The 27,366-nt window shown below is 52.9% G+C and overlaps 2 protein-coding genes across 2 annotated transcripts; one reads left to right on the top strand and one right to left on the bottom strand.

Moving 5' to 3' along the window:
• Nucleotides 1–861: 861 nt before the first annotated feature.
• LOC111156319 (interleukin 31) lies at nt 862–2,882 on the bottom strand. The gene is made up of 3 exons (XM_022517084.1): nt 2,853–2,882; nt 2,550–2,698; nt 862–1,181 (listed from the first exon to the last, which is right to left on the bottom strand). The coding sequence occupies exons 1-3, from the start codon at nt 2,866–2,868 to the stop codon at nt 867–869; spliced, it is 480 nt and encodes a 159-aa protein (XP_022372792.1). The 5' UTR covers nt 2,869–2,882; the 3' UTR covers nt 862–866.
• A 6,398-nt stretch (nt 2,883–9,280) lies between these two features.
• LOC111156329 (leucine rich repeat containing 43) lies at nt 9,281–25,576 on the top strand. The gene is made up of 12 exons (XM_022517097.1): nt 9,281–9,373; nt 10,746–11,006; nt 12,026–12,136; nt 13,678–13,817; nt 15,323–15,561; nt 16,187–16,374; nt 16,939–17,165; nt 19,045–19,186; nt 19,365–19,520; nt 19,624–19,809; nt 20,137–20,173; nt 25,449–25,576. Exons 1-12 carry the CDS (start codon nt 9,281–9,283, stop codon nt 25,574–25,576), a joined length of 1,908 nt encoding a protein of 635 aa, XP_022372805.1.
• Nucleotides 25,577–27,366: the final 1,790 nt, after the last annotated feature.

Here is a 27,366-nt window from a genome sequence, read left to right as displayed (position 1 = left end):
ACTTTGCAGGGGTAGAGGCACTGGAAATCCAGCATGGAAACATGCAGAGGACCCTTGAGGGATTGTTGGGTACTAGTCATGCCGTGACGTGCTTCTAAGACCCAGTCTAGAGAGGGACAAATGTCGGGCAGAGTGGTGAAGGGCAAGCTTGAGTCCGGGTCCCAGCCCTGAACACCTGTGTGGCCTTGGGCAAGTGGCTAAAGGACTCCTTGCCTCAGTTGTCCTCACCTATAAAAATAGGACAGTAATGGTACTTACGTGACCTAGCATAAAGAAAATGGTCGTCGCTGCTGGAATTACTATTTTTTACTACTGAGCCTTTTCGGTGGGGGAGAAGTACCAGTGAGAACAGTGGTCTCCACTTCCACAGCGTGTCCCATGCTCCCTCAGCCCTAACACCACCCAGCTTGGATTCCCAGCCGCTCATGTTAACCCCCTCACAAAATCCAAAACAGGTTATGAGAAAAATTCAATATAATTTATTAAATAATTCCCGAGGGTTCCTTCAAGGAACATTAACAACTCTGAATACAATAAAACCAATAAATTAACATAGGTGCTCCCTCCTGCCTTCACAGAAGCATAATGAGGTTAAGATTTAAGTCTGCAGAAGAAAGGCATTCTGTAAATACAAGAGCGATAACAGTGACCTAACCTGAAGTCTTTTCAAGTTAATTCACACATTTATACCTCAGTCCTCCCAAGACTAGCTCGTCTGGGGATTTGCTGAGATTATTTATTAGAATAATTTACTTGACAACTCAAAGCAGAGCTGTCGCACTTGGCTGTCAGTCGTATTTTCTCAAGGCTTCATACATGTCCGCTGTTCCAAAAGGAAGAGGTTCAACCCAATGGCCTTGCATGACCTACTGGGGTCCGGGGTTCAGTGATTTAAACACACGTTCCAGGCACGCCGAGAACTGTTGTAAAATCGTCAAGATGAAGCTTTTACTTTCAAAGGTATCTGCAGGCACAGGAACTTCTGTTTCTGGCTCGTGTTGAAATTTGAGTTTGTCGAGCTGTTCTGTGATTTTATCGATCATGTTCTTGTCTGATAATGGTTTGATCGCCCTGAAATAAGGCAGGATGGCTGAGCTGTTGATCCGTAGTGGCTGGGAATCAGAGGTGAGACACGGCAGCAGGAAATGATTGGATTCCGGCACCCCTGTCTCTCTCTTCAGCTGTGGAATGAGGCGGAGAACTGGGTGAGCATTAGGTTTGCAGTAATAGCTAGAAGCCCCAGTGCTAACGTCTGAATGCTCCCTCTGCGATGGGCTGGGATGGGGGAGTTCGTCCCCCTGCCATCTCTCGTAATAGGTTCCACGAACCTGTGAGGCTGTGATCATCACTATTTCCCTTCCCAGAAGAAACGAAAGCTCCATTCATTAGCACAGCTGGCCCCGTCAAGTGGCAGGCCTGGAACTCTCACCCATGCCAGCAGCAGTCCCAAAGACGATGCCCATAACCGCCGCTCCATCCTGCCTCCCCTGCCCCTCCGCCCAAGGCCTTCACAGACCCCTAGATTCTTCTCTTAGCTGCTGAGGGGCTCAGAGAGCTGGGGAAGAGGAGAGCATCTGGGTTTCTTTCCTGCTTCTTGCTCTTTGTGACTCTGTGTTAGAGCCCGTGTATCCCCAGCTCACTGAGGGGGGGATATGCATGTCTGGAAAGGCCTCCAAGATGCCAGGGAGGGTTTTTCCAAACATACCATGGACTCCAGACCAGGCTCTCTCCTATCTCTCTTCCTAAGGACTAAGAGCTTTTGGATTCACCTGAAATGCTGAGAACACCTCCCCAGCCTGAACTGCCTAGTCACCTTGGCGGGTAGCGAGGCGTCTGTTAACAACCAAGGCTAAGGTTTACAGGTCAGGGTGGAAGGGAAGAGCCAGGCCAGTTTGATGAATCGTTTCCAGGTTTTGGTTTTTATTTGTTTGTTTAATCAAAGCTGCCCACTAGGTTCTATCTTGATCACGGCTCTGAGAAAACAAGAGCTTTCACATTGATTCAGCCTCAGACTTTCCCGCCAGTGGGGTTGGGCTCAGAAGAGTCTCAGCAAAAGCAGGCTGGGTCTTAATTAAACAACAAAGTAGTACACACGCAGATGCTAATTTGTTAACTGCCCTTCTCTGCGGTAAGAGAGATTCTCTGCGACCCAGGTGAGGAGCTTAACGTCCTGAATTCACTGAGTTCACATTTATAGCTTCCGTTGATGTTCGAGGCTCCCTAGCAGGTTCCTAAATGGTCAAGCAAGATGGCCCATCTCTAAAGATACGCTTCAGGCAGGAAAATCCACGTCATCCTGCCATGAACCAAACATTCTGGGGATGAACAGAACCTACAGTAGATGAGAAGTGCTTGAATTTCAGGCTGTCTGGGCTAATCTCTGCCTCCGACCCTCATAGTAAGTCCATCATAGCCTGGCTCGTTGTTCCCGTCCCTTTCTGGTGTATCCACAGCCCTAGCTTCGGGTCTGAAAAGAGAAGGCTTCTTCTGGGGGCAACAGAAGGCATTTTAAAGAAATGGCCCAGAGAAGAATTCTGTAGGACACTCACGTAGTCTTCCAAAAGTCCCTTCGACAAGTGCTGTAATTCCAAGATGATTTTCCGAACATCGCGTGGTTGTAGCCCTTGGACGGGCGCTGCATGGGAGGTCATCGAAGTTTCCATGCAGCAGAGCAGGAACAGGGCGAACCTGGTGGGTGCTGGAGAAAGAGAACGACGCCATGAGACGTAGGATCTGACACCGCCTGCCCGCCCCAACTGCCACCACCGCTGGCTGAGCCCCTCCAGAGTCTTCCCCTCTTTCTGAGGAGACAAAGCCGTGCCCACAGATGGGGCAGCAGGACCCGGCAATACCTGCGTGGGAGAGCATGGCGAGAGAGCGCGCGCAGCCTGCCTCGGCAGCAGCCTCCAGTCAGATGTGCTCGCCATGGTCCTCAGGAGATATATAAAGGGCCGCTCGCAGCGGGGAAAAGCACAATCAACGTCCCGCCCATGGCAAAATCATTGCTCAGTTTTTCTCCAGAAAACACTCAAAATTCTGTGGCCCAAGGTTGGGCGAAATCAGGGCTGGAAGGAAGCGCTGAGGTTACCCTCAAGGTGGGCAGATGCCTGACTCAGTACACACACACACAGGAAGGCACACGCATCTTTGCCATTTCTTCTGGGAAAAAGCTTATTGATTTGACTAGAAGAAATTCTGAAGCCCAGATTTGATAGACGTAACTGCCCAGGAACAGGTGATTTACAGGAGTTGAGGGCGAGTGCCCCATAGGGAATTTCTGAGGAGGTCACAGTGAGGGTGTGTAGGTGTCAGGCTGGCGTGAGGTTTTCAAAAATGTATTACCTTTGTAAATGTCTGAAGCATGCCCCTGCCAGTGCGCGGGGATGGCCCCATGACCACTATGAATGAGGTGAGTCAAGGCCTTGCCTCCACTGTTTCGGCCTTGAACATCGTTGGATTCTCAGCTGTGCCTTGGAAGCAGCAAGGTCTAGAACCAGAATCCGTGCTCCAGGGTGATTTGCTGAAGGCACTTATTCCTATTTTGAATGCCAGCGTTGACCAGGAACTCCTCTAGGGTCTTGGGGAAGGTGGCAAAGAAGTTAGACAAGGTCCGTGCCCTGGTAAAGCTGGCGTTCTAGCAGACAGCGGGCAGACAGTAAGCTATAGGAATAACAAGAAGGTGTAAGGTAGTGATAAGAATTATGAAAATAAAGCAAGGTGATGGGATCGAGACCGGTGGGTGAGATACTTTAAGTCAGGTGATAAGTAATAGTGTCTCTGGGGAGGTGTGTGCTGTGGGAATCTCTGGGGAAAGCGTGCTCCTAGAGTGGGGGACTCTAGTGCAAAAGTGAGCTTGGTGTGGCCAAGAATGGCCACTGGGGCAAAGTGAGGGCTGGGGAGGGCGGTAGGGAGGTGGGCAGAGGCCAGGTCACAGAGGACCTTCTGAGGCTGTGTTAAAGAACTTGGGTTTTACCCCAAGTGTGACAAGGCACCGCCGAATGGCTCTAGGGAGGGGAATGTAGAATCTGGTGTGCTTTCAGAAGTGAGAATTAGAGCGGCTGCTAAGTGGAGAACGGATTGTGTGAACCCAGGATGGAAGCAGAGGAGCCATTGGGAGGCTATGTGGCTGTCCAAGTAGAGATGATGGTGGCTTGGACCAGGGTAGAGTGGATGGGGGTGACGTCCACAGAACTGGCTGATGGACTTACGTGGAGGTGAATCCAAGGGAGGAATCAGGGATGACTCCTGGGGTTTTGATGAAGCCGCTGGGTGGTTGATACGCAGAGAGGGAAAAGAAGTCTAGAGAAGGGAAGCTGAGAGTCCTGTCTGGAATGAGTTAAGGTCAGGATGCCCTCTGGGCATCTACTCAACATCAAGTTAGCCGCTGACTAGGAATCAAGAGCACAGGGACAAAGTCAGGCCGGGGCCATCCACAGAATTCAAGATTCACAATGGAAGAGAGAGCTGGGAACTCCCCTCCCACCGTTAAACCCAAGCCCCCTTCCAGCCCCTGCTGTCTTTCATCTTCTTCTCCAAGCTTCTTGACAAAAGGGTCTACACACACTTTACTTCACTTCCCAAACCACCACAATATGGTTCTAACCTAACAACTTACTCAAAATCCTCTAGCCAAGTCCACTGTAGGCAGAATTTTGCCCACGTGACTTTCACCCTCTGATGTTAACTCCCCTAATTTTGTGACATTATAGGGACTTTGCAGATGTAATTAAGGTTATTAATCAGCTGACCTGAAGATAGGTTGTTTGCCAGGTGGATCCAGTGTAGTTACACAAACCCTTAGATACAAAGAGGAAAGCAGAGAGACTGGAAGCAGGAGAAAGACTCAGTTGGCATTGCTGGCCTACAGAGGGAGGCGCCAGGTGGAAAGCATGAGAAGAAGATGAATTTGGTCAAGAACCATGAGTTGGAGGAAGACAATGGGCCCCAACTACGGCTCTGACTTTAGGCTGGTAACACCCTGCGCGGAGAATCCGGTTACTCCACACTGGACTTCTAACACACGGGGGGCGCCTGGGTGGCTCAGTGGGTTAAAGCCTCTGCCTTCGGCTCAGGTCATGATCCCAGGGTCCTGGGATGGAGACCCGCTTCAGGCTCTCTGCTCCGCAGGGAGCCTGCTTCCTCCCCTCTTTCTCTGCCTGCCTCTCTGCCTACTTGTGATCTCTCTCTCTCTCTGTCAAATAAAATCTTTAAAAAAAAAAAATTTCTCTCTAACACACGGAAGCTGTGGGACGGTAGCTTTGTAGGTTTAAACTGCTGAATCTATGGTATTTGTTACGGCAGCAACTGAGAACCGATATAATCTCCAGTGGCCCCGTGTTGCCAGCATTACTGGGTTCTCCTCAGCCTTCCTTTTACTTGACCCCTCCATGACTCTCAGTAATGCCAGCCACTTCCTCCTTAAAAACCTCTTTTTCCTCTTATTCCATGACAATATTATCCTGACACATTGTGGCCCTCTGACAGTGCCTCCTCGGGCCAAATCATCTTCCGGCCTGGTCCTTTAGTAGGTGTGTCTCCAAGGGCCCCACCCTTGATCCATGGTCCTCACACTTTAATGTCTCTCTCAAACTCCAGATCTAAATGTCAGGTCAGCCATTGGCTAGGAATCAAGGGCACAGGGACAAGGTCAACAGCTCTGAACACCTCCACCTGAATGCCCCACCCTTGACATGTCCAAAACCCAAGCATCTGAACCAGGGTAATAATGATGCTGGAGATGAATGGATGTGAAGGGACTGGGGAAATCTGTAGGAGGCAAAATTCACAGGAGATGGTAGTTGACCATATATGGGGCTGGTGGAGAGGGAAGAGGTGAGGACTGCTTCTGGGTTTGTGGTTTGGGCAACTAGACTGACCGGAGGTGCTACAGAGAGGACCACAGGGCTCAGGTGAATGAGGAATTCAGTTTTGACACAGTGAGTTAAAAGCGTCAGGGAACTCTCGGGGGAAGATGTACAGTGAGCCACTAGGCATTTGGATCTGCAGCTTGAAGGACATGGCTGTCCTATCTGCGTACTGTGCCATCTTCGGGTGCCATCTGCACATTGTGGTTGAGAAAACTGTAAGCCTACCAGAGATAAGCAGTGAGAGACATGTGAGGTAAGTGTGGAGGCCAGTGGTACACCTCTGGCCACAGAATAGGGAGAAGAAGATGACAGTCTAAAATGCTGAGAAGGCACTCTTGAGAGGGAGAGAAATGTACTAGAAAAACCTGTCATGGAGCAAAAGAGGTTTTCATGAAAAGGTTTCATGAAAGGTTTCATGAAAAGAGGTTTTCAAGAAGGTGAATGTGGTCAGCACCATCACGAGCCATGGAGAGGTCAAGTAAGATAAAGACTGAAGAGAGGCTCTAGGTTTGGCAACATGAGGTCACTGGGAACTTTGCTGGAGGAGTTTGAGTAAGTAGTTGGGAGTAGGAGCTATATTGCGGCCGTTTGGGAAGGGAAAAAGTGCACACAGACTGCTCTGTCAAGAATCCTTGAATAAGAGGAGGAAAGAGGGGCATCTGGGTGGCCCAGTGGGTTGAGCCTCTGTCTTCGGCTCAGGTCATGATCCAAGGGTCCTAGGATCGAGCTCCGCATGGGGAAAAAAAAAAAATCTCTGCTCAGCAGGGGGCCTGCTTCTGCCTCTCTGTATCTCTGCCTGCCTCTCTGCCTACTTGTGATCTCTGTCTGTCAAATAAATTAAAAAATTTTAAAAAAGAAAGAAGAGGAAAGAGACAGCAGTGGTTGGAGGGGCCCTTGTGGTGGAGGGGGGTTCCCAGCTGTTCCTTCTGTTGGGCATTAGGATCTGCACCACTCAGGGCGGACCTCTTCCCTGGGCTCCTGACTCCTATCCAACTGTTGACTTGACATGGAGATGCCAGTGGGCATCTTGAACTTAACTCAGTCCAGACAGGATTCTTGATTTCCCCTCCCCAGACTTATTTTCCCTCACCGCACAGCAGCCACCCAGTTTCATCAAAATCCCAGGAGTCATCCCAGATTCATCTCTTTGATTTGTTTATATTACTCATGGATATTTATCTTATTCTTTAACGACATGTGACTCTTTTTTTTTTTTTTTGTCTTATAGTCCAGTTTTGGAGAATTTTTGTAATAATAGTAAAGGTGTTCTGACAGAAGGCAGTCAGAAAGGATGATAGATGTCCACCATAGTGGGTGTTTTCAGAAGGATCACATCAATAAATTGGACTTCCTCAAAGTTAAAAATGTTTGGTCTTCTAAAAGACACTGTTTAGAGGATGAAAAGACAAGAGTAGACTGAAAGAAATATATTTGATGAAATATAGAAAGACTCTCAAGCTCAGTTTTATTAGAATTAGGCAATTGTTTCTTTAAAATGACAACAAAAGCACAAGCAATATAAGAAAAAATAGATTACACTTCATTGAAATTAAAAACTTTTGTGGGTAAAAGGACACTATCAAGTAATTGAACAGACAGGGCGCCTGGGTGGCTCAGTGGGTTAAAGCCTCTGCCTTCAGCTCAGGTCATGATCTCAGGGTCTTGGGGTCAAGCCCCACAGAGGGCTCTCTGCTCAGCAGGGAGCCTGCTTCCTTCTCTCTCTGCCTGCCTCTCTGCCTGCTTGTGATCTCTGTCTGTTGAATAAATAAATAAAATCTTTAAAAAAAAAAGAAATTGAAAAGGCAACCACAGAACAGGAGAAAATATTTGGAAATTATATGTAAAAGCGGGGCCCAATATCCAGGATATATATATATTAAAAAAAACCTTTACAACTCAACAATTAAAAGACAAAAAAAATGTTTATATGACCAAAAGATTTGAATAGACATTTCTCCAAAGATATACAAATGGCCAAAAAGCACATGAAGAGATGCTCCATATTATTACGAGTCAGGCATTAGGGAAAAGCAAATAGAAACCACAATAAGATACATTACACCAACTAAGATGGCTATCATTTAAAAAATGAACAGTAAAATAATAGGTGTTGGTGAAGATACAAAAAGTTGGAATCTTCATATAGAACTGATGGGAATGCAAGATGGCACAGCTTCTGTGTCAAAGGGTTTGGGAGTTCCTCAAAGTGTTAAATACAGAGTGACCACGTGACCCAGCAATATAATTCCTAGGTATCTATTAAAGAGGAATGAAAACATCTGTTGACATAATGATATACACAGGAAGGTTGAATGCAGCATTATTCATAAGAGCCAAAAAGTAAAAACAGTCCCAATGTCCTTCAGCCAGCAGGTGAATGGGTAAACAAAACGTGGTCTGCCCATACTGTACTATACTATGGTCTCGGCCAGAGGAGGAATGAAGTACTGATACACGGTATAACATGGATGAAAACGTGATGCCAGACGCAAAAGGACAACTATTATATGATTCCATTTAATATGAAACACTTAGACGAAGCAGATCCACAGAGACAGGAAGCCTAGGGGATGGGCTGATGGGGGAATGGGGATTGACTGCCTCGTGGGAATGGCGTTTCCTTTGGGGTGAGGAAAAAGTTGAAAATCAGATAACAGTGCTAGTTGCACTATGAATATAGTTGCATTTTGAATATACTAAAAATCACAAAACTGCCCATTTTAAACGGGTGAATTTGGGGGTTCGTAAATTGTATCTCAATAAAGATATTGCATTTCCAAATTATACGAACCATAATCATCTTATCCCATTTATTTGTCAAAGCTGTGCCCAGGAGCCCTTACTGTGTGGCCAGCAGTAGGCTAGATGCTAGATGCTCTGAAAATGGAGAGATGAATGAGACTCCTCAGTCTAAAAGGGGATCTTGGTACTAGAATGGTTATATACGCAGGCAGTGATTAAAACCCGCGACTCGGGGGTTAAAGAGATCCATCCACATTGCAATCCACTGGTTAGAATCTTGAGATTGTTTGACCTTCGGCTCATTTCTCTTTTCTAGATCTGTCAAATGAGGACGACAGCACTTTTCTCATATGGGAAGCGATCGGCACCGGCTAGGAGCTACAGCCGTTACAGGTTACAGTCCCCTGGTTGCGGTGCGAAGTGGACTATTTTCCCATTGTACAGCTGCGACCACGGACGGGTCAGAAGAGAAAACCCAGGTCGTCCCCGCCTGAGTCAGGGTCTCGGAAAAGCCCGCAGACACCGGCCAGTCGCCGGTCGTGGGTTTCGGGAGAGTCTGTGGGCCGCGCGGCCCCGTTGGGACGAGCACGCGCCCGAATGGGGCGCTCGCGCGCGCGTTTGTGTCCCGGCGGTTGCTCAGCAACCGGCTGGGAGGGAGGCGCCGCGCGGCCATGCAGAAGCCGGGCGGGACCCTGAGCGCGGCGGTCCGGGAGCACCTGAGGCGCTTGTGTCTGCGCGAGTTCCCGTGCGGCACTGGCAGCTGGGTGCGGGCGCCGGCGGGGGCGGCCGGACGAGGGACTCGGGGGGCCTGGGGGACGGACGGGACGGACCAGGGGCGGTGGGGTGGGCCCTAGGGGCCGCCAGCTGCAGGATACGGCTGATCTGGAGAAGCCTGAGGAGGAGGTTTGGATCTGGGCATTTAGGGAGCGGCCTGACCTGGGGTGGGAGCTGGGACACTGCAGGGGCAGACGGGATGGCTCCCCTAGAGCACCCCGACCCCGCCTGACCAGAGAGGAGGGCAGGACCCCTATCCTGAGCACATCAGGCTGACCTGGGGTAGGGTTTCTCAACCTGTTAGAGACACCAGGCTCCTTTTGGGGTGAAAAGCTTTTCCCGGGGGGAAAGAGCTTCTCAACCTTCAAGTGCTCCAGAACACCTAGCGAGAGGCCCCACTCCTCGGAGTGCAGGGCGGGGGCGGGGAGAGGGAAGTTGTGGACGGGGTGGTGGTTTCAGAGCCGGCTCTGTCCTGAGGCCTGCAGAGGCTGGTGGGTCTGGAAGAAGCAGCTTCCTCCCTCCTTTCCTGTCTCCTTGTCTCTAAGGCCAGAAACACTTCCCTTCTGAGGCTTCTCCCTGGGGAGCAAGTCGTGGCTCAGGAGAGCTAGAGCAGGTGTGTCTGCCCACACCACTCCCCCCCATAAGCTCCATGCTCTTGCTGGGGCTGGGGAGCATGACGGTGATAGCCCACCGCCCCTCAGAGGTGCACAGGAACATCCTGAGGGTCTGGAACGTTTCCCTCCCACTTGCTGGAAAGCTGGCACTCCCCACATTGGTAAAACACTAAGGGGAGGTCAGTGTTCCTCTTCTCATAGAGGAGAAAACGGAGACACCAATCAAGGAACCAATTCATTTGTTTGTTTCATCAACAAACTTTGTTGCACACCTACTGTGTGTGCCTGGCATCCTTGAGGTGCTTTTGGGTTTCACTGATGTCTCTGAAGGGTCTCCCGGAGGAAGGGCTGGGAGACAGTCAACTCTGGGCTACTGTGATATGTAAATACAGAATTCACCTTTCCAGCCTTGCTACCACTTCCTCACAAACCTTTCCTTTGTTAATACATCCCCCAGATGACCTTTTGCACCTTGTAGCTTCTAGTACATAAATCTTTCTGAAATGTTTGGTTGCTTTCCCCTGCTTCTTCAAGGTTCCCGGCTTGAGTAAACTCCTAAAGGCAGGAATGTAGTTCTCGGTCTGTAGTTCTATCCGGGCTAATAATCAGTCAAAATTATTGAGTACTCACCATCTAAATGTCTAAGCTCTTTGTCCCTGATTGTCCTGAATGTTACAATCTGCTCCATTTGGGGTGTCCCGAGTCCTGAGTCACTGAGCAGCGAAATTCTCCACCTGCACCACTGCAGAATAAGTCACGCTTTCTTCCTCGAACGTGGCGAACATGGAAGGAGCTGGTCCCCAGAGAGGAGGAGGCCGGGAACCCTGGGGAGGAGACAGTGGAGGCGCTTCTGGGCCTGGTCCGCAGCCCCAATTCACCCTGGGCTCTGCCGGAGGGCTCCAGTGCAGAGGACCATTTTCTGAAGGAACTGGCCATCCGGAATCCCCTGGTGCTCAAAGACACCTTCTTCTACTCCTACTTCAGGTCCCTTCGGGTGGTGGACAAGCAGGTAAGAGCTGGGAGCTGCTGGTGGGGAGGCCATCGCCCTACAGAACTGCATAGTCCTTAGGGTGGGACCTCGGTGTTCAGTGGGAGGAAGGATGGGAAGGTAGTTGTGACCCCCAAATTAATTTCACCAGCCCCTCCAGCAGGGAGGGCCAGCAGCTCATTTGTTGTGTGTCTTTCCTCTACCCCCGTCCCCAGGGGTGGGGGGGTCATCCAGGTGTGTCTTGCATAGCTGACTTCTGCTGCACCGTGCGGTAGGCCCCCTGGGTCCTAGGACAGACCTTTAAAGTCTCTATATTGGTTTTACTTAATCTTTGGGGGCCCGGGGTTAGCGAGGGTGGGCATAGTCCTGTATGTTACTTTCTGTTACGAAAAAGCCTTCTTCGCTTCTAGCAAATAACAGAGCCCCCAAACTGCAAACTCAGCCTTCCTCCTTTTGCTTCTCCTCCCCCAGAGAAACTGAATTTACACAGTACTGGGCATGGGGAGCGGGAGCCACTCCCACCAATTTGCCCGGGACCTTACGGGTGTCAGCTCTGAAAGTTTTGTGTCCTGGGAACCCCTCAATCCTGGGCAAACTGGCATGGTCATCAGGAAGGACCCTAATGTCTTTGAGGCCACAGACAACTGAAGAATCACAGAAGGAGCTCTGAACTTCGGGTCTGACCCTGCTGCGCATCAGCTAGCGGTTCCTTACAGCCTCGGGGTTCACTGCGGCCCAGCAGGAGACAGCAAAGAACATGGCATCCTGGCCCTTGGGAGCTCACAGTCCAACAGGACACTGAGCTGACAGTTGGACAACACCTCTAGGGGGCAGGGTGGGCTGGGGTCGAGGCACAGGGATCCTGGTGGGATGGGCGGGAGAGCGGCTAGGGAGGTCCGTTAGGGCAGGAAGAGGGTTGGCAGGTGCCAGGTGACTCAGGAGGGGAAGTGGCCACCTGTTGCTGTCCCCCGTGGACCCTATTTCTGCTCTGCAACTGCCTCACCTATGAGAGCTCTCAGCTTCCTGATCTTCCCTTCCAGGTGAGCCTGGTGGATAAAGGTCTCCTGAAATTTCTGAAACTTGAAGAGTTGGTACTGAGTGCCAATCAGATCAAGGAGATAGACGCCATCAACCTGCCCCCAACGCTCAAGGTAAAGGAGCCCAGGCTCCCTGTGGCGTCTTTGTGCCGCCACAGCCCAGAGACCCTGCCTCTGCCTTGTCCTGCCGCCTGAAGGTTCGGCCAGTGCGGCTGTATGCCAAGGGCCAGCCCCAGGCTTTGGAGAGGGAGGCCAGATTCCACAAAAGAAGTAGAATTTCCATGTGACCCAACAATGCCATCTCTAGGCATATGCCCCACAGAATTGAAGGCAGGGACTGGGATTCTTGCAGCCAAAAGCGGGGCCAACCCAAACATCCATCCACAGATGAGTGGCTAAACGAAATGTGGTCTCTCTGGACCGTGGGGTGTTGCTCAGTCATAAAAAGGAATGATGCATGCCACAGCATGGGGGAAACTTGAAAACATTATGCCGAATGAAGGAGGCCAGACCCCAAAGGTCACATATTAGGGGGTTCCACTTGCACAAAATATCTAAAAGAGGCAAATCCACAGGCACCGAAAGTAGAGCAGAGATTACTAGGGCAGGGGTGAGACTGATGGGGAGTCATTGTGGTATAAGTCGGGGGACCCACTGTGATGGAGACAGAGCTGTCTGGGGCGATGAAAACTTCGAGAACTAGGAGTGGTGATGGCTGCGCAAATGGTGCCACTTAGCACCACTGAAGTAGGGAACATGGCAAATCATATGTATGTTGCCACAATAAAAAAAATCATTTTTTAAAGATTTTTATTTATTTATTTGACACAGAGAGAGATATCACAAGTAGGCAGAGCAGCAGGCAGAGAAAGATGGGGAAGCAGAGAGCCCGATGTGGGGCTCGATCCCAGAACCCTGAGATCATGACCTGAGCCGAAGGCAGAGGCTTAACCCACTGAGCCACCCAGGTGCCCCTGTGGTCTCAATTTTAAATTAAATATGGAAATTTGTAGATTTTGTGGCAGAAGGAATTCAGAAATGTGGCTCAGTGCCAGGCTTAGGGAGAAACCAGACGAGGCTTTGGAGCAGAAATCCAAGAATGTGCTGTCATCCTCCACATGAGTCCTTACTCCAGCCCGGGACCCTCTGGCTCTCCCAGAGACAGGCTGCCGTGGGGTGAGCAGTTGCCAAAATGCTGCGCCTGTCCCCATCCACTCCACCATCACCTCCCATGCCAAATTTTAACATTTCCTTCACAAAAGGGAAAGAAACTTTCCAAAACCCACTGCAGAAATACTTGTTCCCCATATTTTATTTTATTTTCTAATTTATTTTGAGAGAGTGAGCAAGAGAGAATGAGAGGGAAGTGGAAGAGGGAGAAGCAGGCTTCCCGCCGAGCAGAGAGCCCCATGGGGGCTCGATCCTAGGACCCTGGGATCACGACCTGGGCTGAAGGCAGACGCTTAACCGGCTGAGCCACCCAGTCACCCATATTTTTTTTTCCCCATATTTTAAAGGGAGCCTAGGCGGGCACAGGGCGGCAGGGTATGAGTACTTCCTGGTCCCACCCCGCTGTTTCTCAGAGAGGAAGGGAGGAAGGCTGGAAGGAAGGACAGACTGGAGGTCACGGGCACTGTCCTTTCTGCTCCCCCCAGGTGCTGGAGCTCTACGGCAACAAGATCAGCAGCGTGGAGTGTCTGTGCACTCGCCCGCCCCCACATCTCCAGCACTTGGGATTGGGTCACAACAAGCTTCTGGGCCCCTTGGAAAGTCTCTATGTCACCGCAGACTACTGGTAACTCCAGAGCCGCGGACAGAAAGAGAGAGAAGGGTTTAAGCCTTAGGTTTGGGTCGCATCTTGAAGAACTCAGCTTTGCTCTTTTCTTTCTTTTTTCCCCATAACTGCTGGTTGGCCACCAGCTCCAGACCTAGGATTCGTGTCTCCAACTGAATAAGCAAAAATTCCCACCAAAGCCCAGGGAAGGGGAGCAACGGGTGGCGGGAGTGGGTCAGACCTTTCGCTCTGATGCCTTTAGGTCAGGGCTGCTCAGCTCAGGCACTGCCGACATCGGAGTGGGCAACGGTCGGGTGTGGGGCTGTCTCCTGCGCTGTAGGAAGTCGAGTGGCACCCCTGACCTCCACCCACTAGAGGCCAGGAGCTCCCCCACACCAGCTGTAACCACCCAAAGTCTGTAGACTCACACCATGGCCAGAGTACCCTGTGTTCGGATTTTTTTATTTGGAAAACATACCTCCTCTAAACCAAGGTAACCTGCTTCATGCCAAGTGTGAATTTCGTAAAAATACGCACGTGAAACTTCTGTCTTTCACTGCCTTGAAATTCAAAGGAGGGTACCCTGTTCATGGATCTGTTTTGCTGATGCCTTCCCCGTCTTCTTGAAGGCTGACATTGGGTAAGGTTCGTGTGCTGGCCCCCAAGAGATGTTCTTCTTGGGTATTTCCTGTTGACTGGCTAGCCAGCCTTGCCGTGGGCTGTCCCGGCCAGAAGAGCAGGGCGGGAGGGGACGGGAGGGCCCGAGTTCAGTCTGCTGGAGACCAGAGGCTGTGATGTGCTGCTGAAGTGTCCTGCCTTCTTACTGCTGTTCTCAGACCTGGCACCTGTTTGCTTTCTAGTTTGTGTGTGGGAAGAGCACATGTGCCCCCCTTCCTGGTCCTTTCTGCCAGACTGGGATGGAGGGTGCCTTCTTTGTCCTCATTGGCATTCTTCTCCCATGTGCCCCCAAGTCCCGAATCACAAGGCTTCCCCCGACCATGAGTCAGTGGGGCTTTGGAAGGTGTCCTCCTGCATCTGGACCCCTCAAGTTTCACGCACCCTCTTCCCAGGTCCCCATATTTACTGGCCTTTTTTACCTCTGCCCATGGCTTCTCCCCACATGGCTTCCTTCTGTCTTTCTTGCCAGTGTCCGTCTTTGTTGAGAACATTCTAGATGCACGGTGTTGTATCAGGATCTATGGGCAGTACCAAGTGTGCCGCTGAGAAAAAGAGATCTGTGTAAATGGAAGTGATTGCAAGCAGGATGTGACCAGGGCCATCTCTGTCACAGTGAGGATGGCAGCGTCATGGAGAGGGGTGGGGGAGGGGCAGTAGAACCAAGAGGTCCTTCTCCTGCCCTCCGAGGCTCCCCTCCTGCCCTCAGCCTGGGCCTGCTGTCTGTTCTGGACACGGGGTGCTGGGGGCTGTCAAGCAGGGCAGGCCTGGCGCCGGACCACAGCTGCCTGTCCCCATCCCTGCACTCAACCCTGCCTCAGGACTCCCGGATGGTCCCGCTCCCCTTCTAGGCCCAACCTCGTCTCCCTGGACCTGAGCTTCAACGACCTGACGGACCTGCAGGGCCTGATTGCCAGCCTCCGCACCCTCCCGCACCTGCGGGTGCTTGTGCTCCAGGGGAACCCGCTGGCCCTGGTGCCCTACTATCGAGGCTTCACCATCGACAGCCTGCCCCCGCTCTGCGTGCTGGACGACATCACTGTGTCTCCCAGTGAGAAGCATCAGTTCCGGGGGCTCAGCCGGAGTGGGGGTGAGGGAGCTGATGGGCAGACTGGGGGGGGGGGCTGGCACTGGACCCACCCCCCCAAGCCTCTGCTCGACGGTCCGCCATCAAACTGGGTGGCCTGTCCCCGCAGCTCTCCAGTTAGTCAGGCGTAGCTCACCTTCCTGATCAGAGTTCTCTCCCAGATTTTTGGTCCCTGTGATTGGGATTTGGGGACAAGTGGTAAGGAGGCTGAAACCATCCTAGGCCAACAGGAAGCATTCGATCAGTCCATTTCTGTACTTTTGTGGTGGCTTGAGATCACCCCCTTGTGGCCCACACCATAAGCTGCATCAGGGCCTTCTCGAGGTCAGGGCAATGGACTTTGGTAATCATAGCTTCTGGTTTTGTGTGCCAGGCTGTGCTAAGGTAACATCGAGTCTTTATCTGTAAGCATCCTGTAAAGCAGCTACTATCATTCCCGTTATACGAATCTGGAAAACAAGGCTTAAGAGGGGTATCTTCAAATCTCTGTTTGAATTCGGCAGAACTGGGATTTGAACCCAAGTCTGCAAACCAGGAGGCTCAATGCGGGAGGAGGGGAGAATTCAGGGACCTGGCTGGGCCTGGCCCCCCCTGCCGTCCCGCTCACTTCTGCCCCTTCCCCTCGCAGACCTCTTGGCCCGTGAGGCGCAGCTTGTGGTGACTATTGGAAATGTCAAGGGCATTCTGGACACCTCTATCCTGGACCCAGAACCCGGGCCTCAAGGCCCTTTTATCTCATACAGCTATTACGTGACCTACGACTTTGTGGAAGATGAAGAAGGAGAAAGAAGCGCGCACGGTGGCGTGCTGGCTGAGGTGTGTGCCCCGCGGGCTGCCCGGGGGGAACTGGGGGACACGTGCTGCCCTTGGCTTCACGGGGTCTCCTATGAGGCAGAACCGCTTCTCGGGGCCCAGAAAACCCCTTGCTCGGGGCTTTCCGGTTCACACTCTACTCAGAAGGGAAGCGGCTCTATTCAGCTCCTTTCTTGCAGCTCCAGTTACTCACCTGTGCTCACCTCCTTCCTTTGCCCTTGAAATACAAGCAAACGGCCTCGCAAGGGAGCAACATTTACAATCAGCCTGGCTGTCCCCACCCCGTGTCTCTCCGTCTCCCATCGCCCTCCCCGTCAAAAGCAGACCCGAGGGTATCCTCCAACCAGGAGAGATGGGGCACACCCGAATTCCTGCAGAAATTGTTACTGCTCCTACTCCCAACACAGACCTCTCAGAAGTGGCAAGACGGGCATTTAAAAAAAAACTTCCTGCCCGAGCCCGCGCGTTTGTTAGGGCTTCAAGCTCACCGCGGCGCAGACACCTGCTCCCGCACAGGCTTGAGAAGCCCGCGCATAGCGGCCCCCGGGGTCTGGGTCTCTCCCGCAGATCGTCAAGCCCTCGCCCAGCACCGAACAGCTGGGCGAGGACATCCCTGAAGAGCTCTTCGGGGAGGCCGAAGACTCCCCGGAGTCCGGGCTGTCCAGCCAGTCGGGAGAGCTGGAGGAATCGGGGGCCTCGGAGGGCTCGGGGCACCTGCCAAGGGTGACCGACTCCGCGGAGGAGCTGGCCAAGTTGCGGCCGCGAATAGATCCCCGGCTCTGCCCCTCCCCGGGGTAAGGACGGAGGCCAAGAGGGAGCGGGGGGCGGGGGGCTGGGGGCTGGGGTCCCGCGAGCTCGGTCCGCGCCCCTTTCCGGCCCGACAGCAGAGCGGTCCCTGCGGCCCCGGGGGACCCTCTGGGCCGCTGGCCGCGCAGGTGCGGCGGGGTTCAGTGTTCAGGCCCCGGGAGCCCTCCCGCTGCCCGGACGCAGCTGCACCTTCTTTCCCCGAACCGCCTGGTGCGCGGAATGCGGGGCTGGCTTCAGTCCGTGCAGGTGAGAGAGGGGCAGCCCTTCCCCCGCCCTCTGAGTTGAAGACCTTCCCAGTCCGGCTTTTCCATTCATCCGGGATTTACTCTGGCCTCTGACCCGTGGTGTGCATCTGAGTCGCGGGTTCTTTCCCACGCACCCACCCCCGAGGCCCACCACGTGGGCGTCGTGCCTATCACGTGTTTGGGGTGGTTTTTTGTTTGTTGCGTATCACGTTTTGTCTTACTTGATAAAGAGTCTTTTTTGGTGATGGGGAATTTCACAAGAACTTGAAATCACTTCTCATTTAGTCTGGAAGCTCCATTAAACTGATTTTTAAGTCATTGCAAAACATGGAGCCTGGTTTGGGGTTTTTGTTTTCATTTTTAACAAGCTTCCTGCTATCAGCTGGCGTTGCTGTTTCTTCTGACGACCAGAGCTCAGAAAACAGAATCTGTGGCTGAGTTCTAATGAACCAGCCTTCGCCCCCACAGATTTTTTTTTTAAAGATTTTATTTATTTATTTGACAGACAGAGATCACAAGTAGGCAGAGAGGCAGGCAGAGAGAGAGGAGGAAGCAGGGTCTCTGCGATCATGACCTGAGCTGAAGGCAGCAGCTTTAACCCACTGAGCCACCCAGGCGCCCCACCCCCACAGATTTTGCAGCCCATACCTTCAAGGAATTGGGAAAGTTAGTTTCTCTTGAAGCTAAAAGTCATTTTTTAATGACTTAAAACCTCCACTGAAGGTAAATGATACAGGCTTATGGAGGGTATGGGGGAGCTGCCCTGGGCTGTTTGGCTGAGTTCCTGTGGGTGACAGTGACGGAGGCGGCTACCCCAGCTGTCAGAAGAGGGGAAGCCCCCAGCCAGCTCCTAGCCAGGCTCCCCAGTAAACCCCAGCTGACAGCCTTGTGGTGGTGGTGGTGGTTGAATTTTGGGAAATAGCAACAAAAAAGTAAGAACCACAAATGATTCTGCTTTAAAAAAAAAAAATGTCAGTTAGAAAATAAAGATTTCTTCTCCTGTATCCATTGAACTCATCCCATAGAATGAATTACTCTTATTTATTTATTTATTTTTTTAAGGAGGCTCTACATCCCACGCGGGGCTTGAGCTTAGGACCTCCAAGATCGAGAGCCCCCATACTCTCCCGACTGAGCCAGCCAGGCGCCCCAGAGGGAATTACTCTGAATGGTTTTGTGCGTAGAGTTCCCTGTTTTTTCGTACACGCTCATATATATGAACCTATATACACCTATAATTTTTTTTCTCAAAAATGAACTCGTAATCTGTGTCTCAGTTTGAAATGTGCTGACTTCGCATGTGGCTGTGGACACACAGACCTGTTATTTTAAAAACAACAACAACAAATGATTCAAATGTAACGCACATGTACAGAAGAAGCCACCTTGCGGCCAAGTGATGAGGCTCAGGGAACCACTGCCCTTGACAAGAAACAACAGACCAGAACCTCCGAAGGTTCCTTATGCCCTTCCCTCCTTCCAAGGGTCACTGTCAGCTCAACAAACACCATTAACTCGTGTGCCTCTCTTAGACCTCCCTATACATGGCCTCAGGCAGTAATGCTGTGTGTCTGGCCTCCCGGGTGACGGCACCCCGTCTTCCTCCGCCCCCGCCCCCCAGGACAGTTCTCTTCAGCACTGTCCGTAAACCCTGGACTGACGTCATCCCCTGCCACTACGAGATGCATCACACGCTCCGGGACCTCGTGCCCCTCAAGGCCTTCCTGCTGGCAGGGACCACCGTGACCATCGTGGAGGAGAAGGTGGGTGACGGGGTTCCCATGCTCCGTGCATCGGTCCCCTTGTCCCGTCTTCTGATCTTCTGTCAGGGCATCCTGGGGCCCTGCTGCCTTGTTGGCGAGGTCTCCGCGCCTTTCCAGCAAGATCCCGGCCAGCCCTGCGCTGGTCTCCTTCACTCATGGCCACCTCGCTGTCCCCTAGATTCTCTCCTGGCCTCCAGTGCCTTCACCTGTTGACGCTGTGTTGTCTTCCAAGAGCGGAAAAGGGGAGAAGGACAAGGGGCAGAAGGACAAAGACAAGAAGGGAAAGGACCGGAAGGACAAGGCTGGGAAAGGGGAGAAGGAGACGGTGCCGAAGGTACCTCTGGGCTGCCTGGTGCCCAGGGCGGTTGCGGTGGCCGGGGGCGCTCTGGGCACTGTCCCTGCCGGGCCCCATCCCCTCTCCCCGACTCTGCCCCCAGGAGCAGAAGGCGTCCAAGAAGAAGGAGCTTCCTAAGGAGCTCCGGCAGGACCCGCCCATCCTGCGGGTGCTGGGCAGCGGCTTGGTGGCCTTGGAGCCCCTGCTGGTGGGGGAGCCACTGGTGTCCGAAGTGTGCAACTTCGGGGTGATCCGCACCTTGGAAACTGACAACCTGATTGCTCTCAGGGTAGGGGGGGGCCCCTGCCACACCCCTCCCCACCGAAACAGTGCTGGGCCGGGAAGGGCTATGCAGGCCTCTGAGCCTCCTCTGGAAGGCCCCGTGTGGGCAGGCCCCTGGGAGGCACGGGGAGGAGGAGGGGGAGGAGGGCCTCCACCCCGGCCTGCAGCTGTGCCCAGCTCGCTGGACCCCGAGCTGCGGGCAGCCCTCTCAGATGTGAGGAGCCCGGCCAGGGGGTGGGTCAGGCCCGCTCCTTCCTGGGCCGGGGGGGAATCTGCAGGCCCCACTCCCCAGCGTCCCCCAACTCCAATAAGCCTCTCCCGTTCTTTCTCTCAGGATGCAAAGAAGAACAAGAACAAGAAAGCTAAAAAAGGTAAGAACTAATGATGGCAGCAGAGAGCGGGGAATGTTTCCTGAGGACCTTAGTCTGTCCATGTGATCACAGGCCACAGCCCGTGTAAACAACAGACATTTATTTCGGGCAGCTCCGGAGGCAAGGAAGTCCAAGACCAAGGTGCCAGCATCGCTAGGTAAGGGCCCACTTCGTGGCAGCCCCTTCTCGATGCGTCCTCACGTGGTGGGAGGGGCGCGGGGACTCGCTGGAGCTTCTTCTGTAAGGATCCTGATCCCATTCTCGAGGCTCTACCCTCACGACCTTGTCACCTCCCAGGGCTCCCCTAAGACCGTCACTTCTGGGGGTTAGGATTTCAACATGTAAATTTTGCAGAGACACAAACATTCAGACCATAGCAGGACCTGGGGAAGGAGCAGCCTGATTTGGGGCCAAAGAAATGGAAGGACCGAGAATCATATCTTCTGGGCAGCAGGAGGGCCCTGCCCACCCTAAGGACCCAACCCTCCATCTTTCCTGTGTCCCTGAGACAGGAGCAGCCAGCTGTGGATCGTGCTAAGGGCAGGAGAGGGACCTGGGGTAGGAGGCAGGTGAGGTGGGAGGGGACCGAGTTGGGCCTGGCCCCGGGGTCCTTCGGGCTTGGCAGTCTGGGGTCTGTTTCAGGACAGTGGCTGTCTTTGCCCAACTCAGAGTCTGGGTTTGGTCCCGGAAGAGGGGGCAGTCACCGAAGTGTCTGAGAGAGGTGGGCTTTGGACTGGAGCTGCAGAAGGAAGTAGCTGGCGTGGCAGGAGCGCTAGGAGACAGGGCCCGGCTGCGAGGCAGCCACGGTGCCAGGCCAGGTCAGAGCAGCACCGTTCCCGACAGCCGGAAAGGGGACATGGCCAGGGCCCATCCGTGGGTGAAAGCCGCAGCAGGACGTGGCATTCCCACATGATGGGGATTCCTCAGCAGCAAAAATTAACAGAGCTCGGCCCAGGTATACCTGGAGGAACCTTGACAAGGAGACGGTGAGGGGAAGAAGCCGGCCACAGAGGGCCACACGGTGTGTGAGTCCGTCCATGTGAAATGTCCCATGACAGACGAGTCCACAGGGATGGAAAGTAGACCAGTGGGGCCTATGGGAGAGGAAGGGGAGTGATTCTAATTGGTACAGGGTTTCCATGAGGGGGGACGGAATGTTCTGGAATTACATCATGGGAATGTTTGAACAACGTGGTGAACATACTAAAACCCACAGAACTGTACACTTAAAAAGTTAGAATGTTGAATATGATGAGAATTTTATCTCAGTGAAAGGAAGTTCACCTAATACAACAACAACGTAAAAGCAAGAAATGCTGAGGGCCCGACCTGGAAGTGGATGGCAGAGGCGGTGTGGAGGGGATGCGTCCGAGAGTGACTGGGGGGCCGGGGGCGCGGGAGAGGCTTTGCGGGGGGGGCCTGCAAAGCTGCACCCGGGGCTGGGCTGGGTTTTGCACCTGAGAAACCCGAAGTGTGTGGAGCGCCCGAGAAGCCTTTCCCTCTCCTGCCTCTTGTCCCCCCGGTGCCTTATCCATCTCCTCTGCCCCCACGCCAGCCAGCCCCCATGGTCACCTCGCTACATGGCCTTCCTCCCACACAGCCACTCTGCCAGGCCCCCCACAGTCCCACCGAGTCATCCCCTGTTGGAATTTCTTCCATGACTTCCTGCTGGCTGCCTCCCAAAGTCCGAATGCCCATGTTCTGTGAGCCCCGCGAGCTCTGCCCGGAATTTACTCAGCTGCTTCATCCATCAGATCTCAGCGTCGGGCACCTTCTTAAGGGAAGCTGAGCCTCCGGGTTGGCCTGGGCTCCCTGTTTTCTTCATAGCATCTGGTGGGTTTTGTCATTGTTGATGTTGTTGTTGTTGTTTTGGTTTTCTGTTTTTTTAAGAATTTTACGTATTTGTCAGAGAGAGAGCATAAGCTGGGGGAGCAGCAGGCCAAGGGAGAAGCAGCTTCCTGCTGAGCAAGGAGCCCGATGAGGGACTTGATCCCAGGACCTGAGCCGAAGGCAGATTTGGAATCAACTGAGCCACTCAGGCATCCTGAATCCAGTGTTCTCATCTATAGTACTCAGCCCTGTGCAAACGATAGAGATACAAACCGATGTGATTGTTTTATGTTTATCTTGTCCACGACACTGAAACTACAGGTGTGTGTGTTCGGGGTGGGTGTCTGCGCCTGCATTCTTTAAAGTCCTAGAACCCCCAGTCCCCAGCGTAGTAGGCTATCAACATGGGTTGACTCAATGAATCAGCTCATAGGTGGTATTTAAAACCATGAAAATATGCGAATTTATGTTGACAGAGAAGAGGAAAGGATTGAGCCCAGCACCTTGGGGACCATTACAAAATCTGAGCAGGAGGGGACAAGACCCAGAAGGATCACATTTAACCATATCCTAAAACAAAATTCAAAGATACTTAAAGGAATACAAAACTACCCCCCAAGTTGGGGCGCCTGGGTAGCTCAGTCTGTTAGGCATCAGACTCTTGATTTCAGCTCAGGTCATGGTCCTCAGGGCCATGAGATAGAGCCCCACTCTGTGCTCTGTGCTCTGTGCTCAGCGTGAAGTCTGCTTAAGATTCTCTTTCTCCCTTTCCCTCCGCCCCTCCCCCAGCTCACATGCTCTCTCTCTCTTTCCAAAATAAGTAAAATCTTAGAAAAAAGCACCCAAGGTAAAATTCACATCTACCATCCAGCAAAAAAACTACCACACATGCAAAAAAAATTAATATATAAGGAGAATTTATCAACCATAACTGACTCAGAAATGACATATGTGTTAGAATTAGGAGACAAGGGGATGCCTAGGTGGCTCAGTTGGTTAAGCCGCTGCCTTCGCCTGAGGTCATGATCCCAGCGTCCTGGGATCGAGTCCCACATCGGGCTCCTTGCTCAGCAGGGAGCCTGCTTCTCCCTCTGCCTCTGCCTGCCTCTCTGTCTGCCTGTGCTCGCTCTCTCTCTCTCTCTCTGACAAATAAATAAAACCTTAAAAAAAAAAGAATTAGGAGACAAGGACATTAAAGCAATTATTATAATTATGTTCTATATATCTAAGAAGCTAAAGGGAAGATGGTGGTATGTAACAATATGGACTATTAACTAAACTTTTAGGGATGAAAACAACCATGTCCCATCAGAAATACATTCATTGGGATTAATGGCATATTAGAAAATTCAGAAGAAAAGATTAGTAAACTGGAAGCGGTAGAAACTACCCACAATTAAACTCAGAAAAATGGCTGGAAAAAAATTAACAGAGCATCAGTGTTTTGAGACAAATTCAAAGGAACTGATGTCCGTCTAGTTAGAGTCCCTAAAGGAGAGAGGGGTAGGCAGAAAGCATAGCTGAAGAAGTAATTGCTAAACTATTTCCAAGTTAGATGGAAATTATAAATACACCAATCCAAAAAGTTCAGTGACTCAAAACTCAAGAAGCTTGAAGAAAACTAAGCCAAGCTACATAGTAATAAAACCGCTTAAAATCATTGATAAAGACAGAGGAACAAAGATAAAGACAACAGCAGTCTTATCACCGGGAAAATGCCAAACAGAAGACAGTGAAAGAATTCTTAAACACTCAAAGAAAAATGTCAACTTAAAATTCTTTTTTTTTAAAGATTTTATTTATTTATTTGACAGACAGAGGTCACAAGTAGGCAGAGAGGCAGAGAGAGAGAGAGAGGAGGAAGCAGACTCCCTGCCGAGTAGAGAGCCCAACATGGGGCTCGATCCTAGGACCCTGAGACCATGACCTGAGCTGAAGGCAGAGGCTTAACCCACTGAGCCACCCAGGCGCCCCTCAACTTAAAATTCTTTACCCAACAAAAATATCTTTCATAAACAAATGTGAACTGAACACTTTTCTAGACCTACAAATGCTGAAAGAATGTATCACCAGCATACTTCTATTACAAGAAACGTTCAAAGAAGTCCTGTAAGCGGAAGAAAATACTAGATGGATCCGAATCTGCACAAAGAATTCAAGAGCCCTGGAAATGCTAACTGTGGTTAAATATAAAGACTCCTTTCTTATTATTTAGATATGTTTAAATGATTGTTAATTGTTTAATGAAAAGATACATTGCAGTGCTTATACCACCAGTAGAATGTGTAACGACAGCAAAGAGGCGAAGGGTGGGAGTAAGGAAGGAGATGGAAGTGTATCACCATAAGGCTCCTATTTCTATGTGAAGTGTCATATCGCCTGAATATGGAAACTCAAAGGACCTAGAATAGCCAAAACAACTTTGAAAAAGAACAAAGGACATACACCGATGGATTTCAGGAAGGACCCACGCAGATATGGACATACAATTTATGATCAAGCCACGGGGTTAAGATGGTCTTAATTTTTTTTTACACTTTTGTAAATCCTTTTATTGTCTGGCTTAATTGACAGTTGCATTGAAATAGCTACATCTGCTGTTAATCTCTGTGTTGCAGTGTTTGAAGTGGATGGAGAAAACCCAGTCTCATGGATGTGTAATTGGAAAAGGGAATATTTTAATAGACTTTCGAATAATGATATTTTTCTTTGATAGTATGTCAAATTTGACAACTAGTAGTTTTTTAAAGGCTGTTGCCGAGTGAAAACAATCTATATGAATGCATTTTTTGTAGTCAGTTAAAATCCATTCATTGGTCTGCATTGCCTTTTTTTTTTTATTGCATTTTGAAGGGCTGTCTTATTCATGCACAATCTGTAACATCAGGCATTGGTTATTTGTAAAATACTGGTTCACTGAGTGATGCAGATCTTTCAACTGTTGACACATTTCATTATACATCATCCAAAAATCACGTTCTGCACTCATATCATTAGAAGAGTCTTTGAGGACTGGGAAACTGTTACGTTCATGGTGGTAGATACAGTATTTCAAAATTCTAGTTTCTACTGGAAAGCTCAAATGTTATAAATTCATCAAAATGCTTTCCGTTGTCTTCCCTGAAATGCCAGACTTCATGTGCTGTTTAGAAACTATCTGCCAAATAGTCACGTCGGAACAACCGCGGTGAGGGTTCTTCCAGGTGAGGACGGTGCTCCCGGGCCCGGGCAGCAGCTCGCCCTGCCCCTCGCACAGCTGCGCCTGTTAGATGATGATCTGATGACAGGTGATCCCGCTGCTCCTCCCTGCGGCGAAGGGGCTGGGATCTCGGACTCGCAAACCGCGCTGCCCCTGGGCTCGGAGGACGGCTCTGCCGGTCCAGGGCGGCCGAGGGGCAGCCGGCACATCTCTCGGGACTCACACACGCGTGTTTTTATTTCTCAGAGAAGAATAAGTCTGCGGTTCACATGGACGACGGCGACTACCAGCCGCAGCCCCTGACGGTGGAGGTGCAGGTGCAGCTGAACCAGTACCGCTCGGCCGAGGAGGCGCTCCGGGAGATGTCCCTGTAGCGCGCGGGATTAAAGGCTGTTCTGAAGACCGCGGCTCCGCGTGCGTGTGCCCGGGAGCGGGGGACCGTCTGGGGGCGCCGGGCGGTCTCTCCGCCCGCAGGTGCGCCGCGGGTGCGCGAAGCCGCGTGGGGGAGGGGTCCCGCCGCGCCCCGGAGCCCCGCCCCTCCTGGAGCCCCGCCCCAGCCGGGCGGGCCGGGCGAGGCTAGAGCTTCGGTCCCCGCTCCGCGGCGCGAGCTCCTCGCCTGTCCCTGGCTCGGCGTCCCGGCTCCGGTAGGTCCGCGGCGGGCGGGCTGAGCGGGCCCGGGGGCGCCTGGGGCCGCCGCTGCGTGGGGCAGGCGTGTCTCCCGGTGCGGGAGGGGCCCGTGCCTCCGCACCGCCCGCGCACCCGCGAGGACGCTGGGTCTGGCGGCGGGGGTCGTCCTCCCGCGGGGGGGCCGTCGGGGCCAGGCGGCCTCCTGCTGCCCCTCGGCTTGTGTTCGCCCGCCGGGGCCCGAACGGCCGGAAGCTGGCCTTGTGTCCGCCGCGGGGGCCCTGCTCCGTGCTCCGCCGACCCCGCCGGCCTTCGGCGCCCCCAGCACCCGGCTAGAGGCCGTCGGGAGGAGTGAACTAGCCCTTGGCACTTCCCCTTATTGAAGCGTGTCGGGACATGGAGCTCCCAGGGTCAGAGACGGCTGTCGCCCCAGAGACAACTGCAGACCCTTAGGACTCGGCACCGCTCTCGCAGGGGGTCGTGCCCTCGCTGAAGCCCACGCGCGGTTAAGAACCGGGCTCTTGGGGGCTCCCAGTACTGGGGACCCGCGCTGGGCCGGTGCCGAATTGGGACTCACAGCAGTGTGTGGGCCGGGGAGCCGGGGGTGGGGGGACGGCCCTGGGCCACACGTGGGGTGGGGGGCGCGGGGGCGCGCAGCGGGAGCTCCGGAGCCAAACCGCCGGCCCTGCGCCCCCCTCCGCCGCGGTGCCGGCCCGGGGCTCCCCGCCCACAGCTGCCAGTCCTCCCGCTCGCTGCTCCGCGGCCGCCGCGCGCGTCCCAGCTGCGGCGTGGGGCTGGGCCCGTGCGCGTCTCCTCGCCGGTCTCCGCTCCCTTCTCCCTTCCGTAACCCATCATCTCAGCCGCAGCGGGAGGAACCTTTCAAGCGCTGTGATTTCTGCCGCCGCCTCTGCTGAATCCTCCAGTGGGTCCCTGCTGGGGTTACGGTAAACCCGAGCTGCCCCGCGCCCCTCGCCCTGGCCTTTAACGCCTGCCTTCCCAGGCCGGTGCTCCCCGTCCCTCCCCTCCCGGCGCTTCGCCCTCCTGCCCGCAAAGGCGTCTCCCCTCCACCTCCTCCAGGAGCCCCGCTTAACGCCGCCGGCCACACTTTACCCAGGTCTTTGCGGTTGGGTCCCTTCGTTCAGAGCTTTCGGACCCACCACGGGCTGGAATCCTGCCCCGCGGAATGTCCTCACGCTGCTTTCATGTCTCTGCGCCGTCTGAAGTTCGGATTGGTTTTGTTTTGGTTTCTCTCCTCCACGTCCCTGGCGGCTGGGAGGAGATGCTTTTGTCCCGGTGGCAGCAGGGTGGCAGGGATGGGGCGACTGCGGGTGGACTGGGTCGAAGCAAAGGCCTGTTGGACAAGGACCACATGGCCGTGGAGGGGAAGGGGAGAGGCTGGAGGCCTGGCTTTGCTGGCCTGGACCTTGGGCGGTGTCCCCCGCTAGCTTCCGCTTCTGGGCCTTCGCTCCGGACTGGGGTCCTTGCTGGGAGAACCAGAGCTGCGAGAGGCGCGGCCCCGGGCGCCCGCGGCCGCAGGGAG

This window comes from Enhydra lutris, unplaced genomic scaffold (assembly GCF_002288905.1).
Source record: "Enhydra lutris kenyoni isolate GAN:26980312 unplaced genomic scaffold, ASM228890v2 scaffoldscaffold46, whole genome shotgun sequence".
NCBI classification, from domain to species: domain Eukaryota; kingdom Metazoa; phylum Chordata; class Mammalia; order Carnivora; family Mustelidae; genus Enhydra; species Enhydra lutris.
The sequence above is the reverse complement of the archived record's forward strand: the minus strand, read 5'-3'. Positions and strand labels throughout refer to the sequence as shown.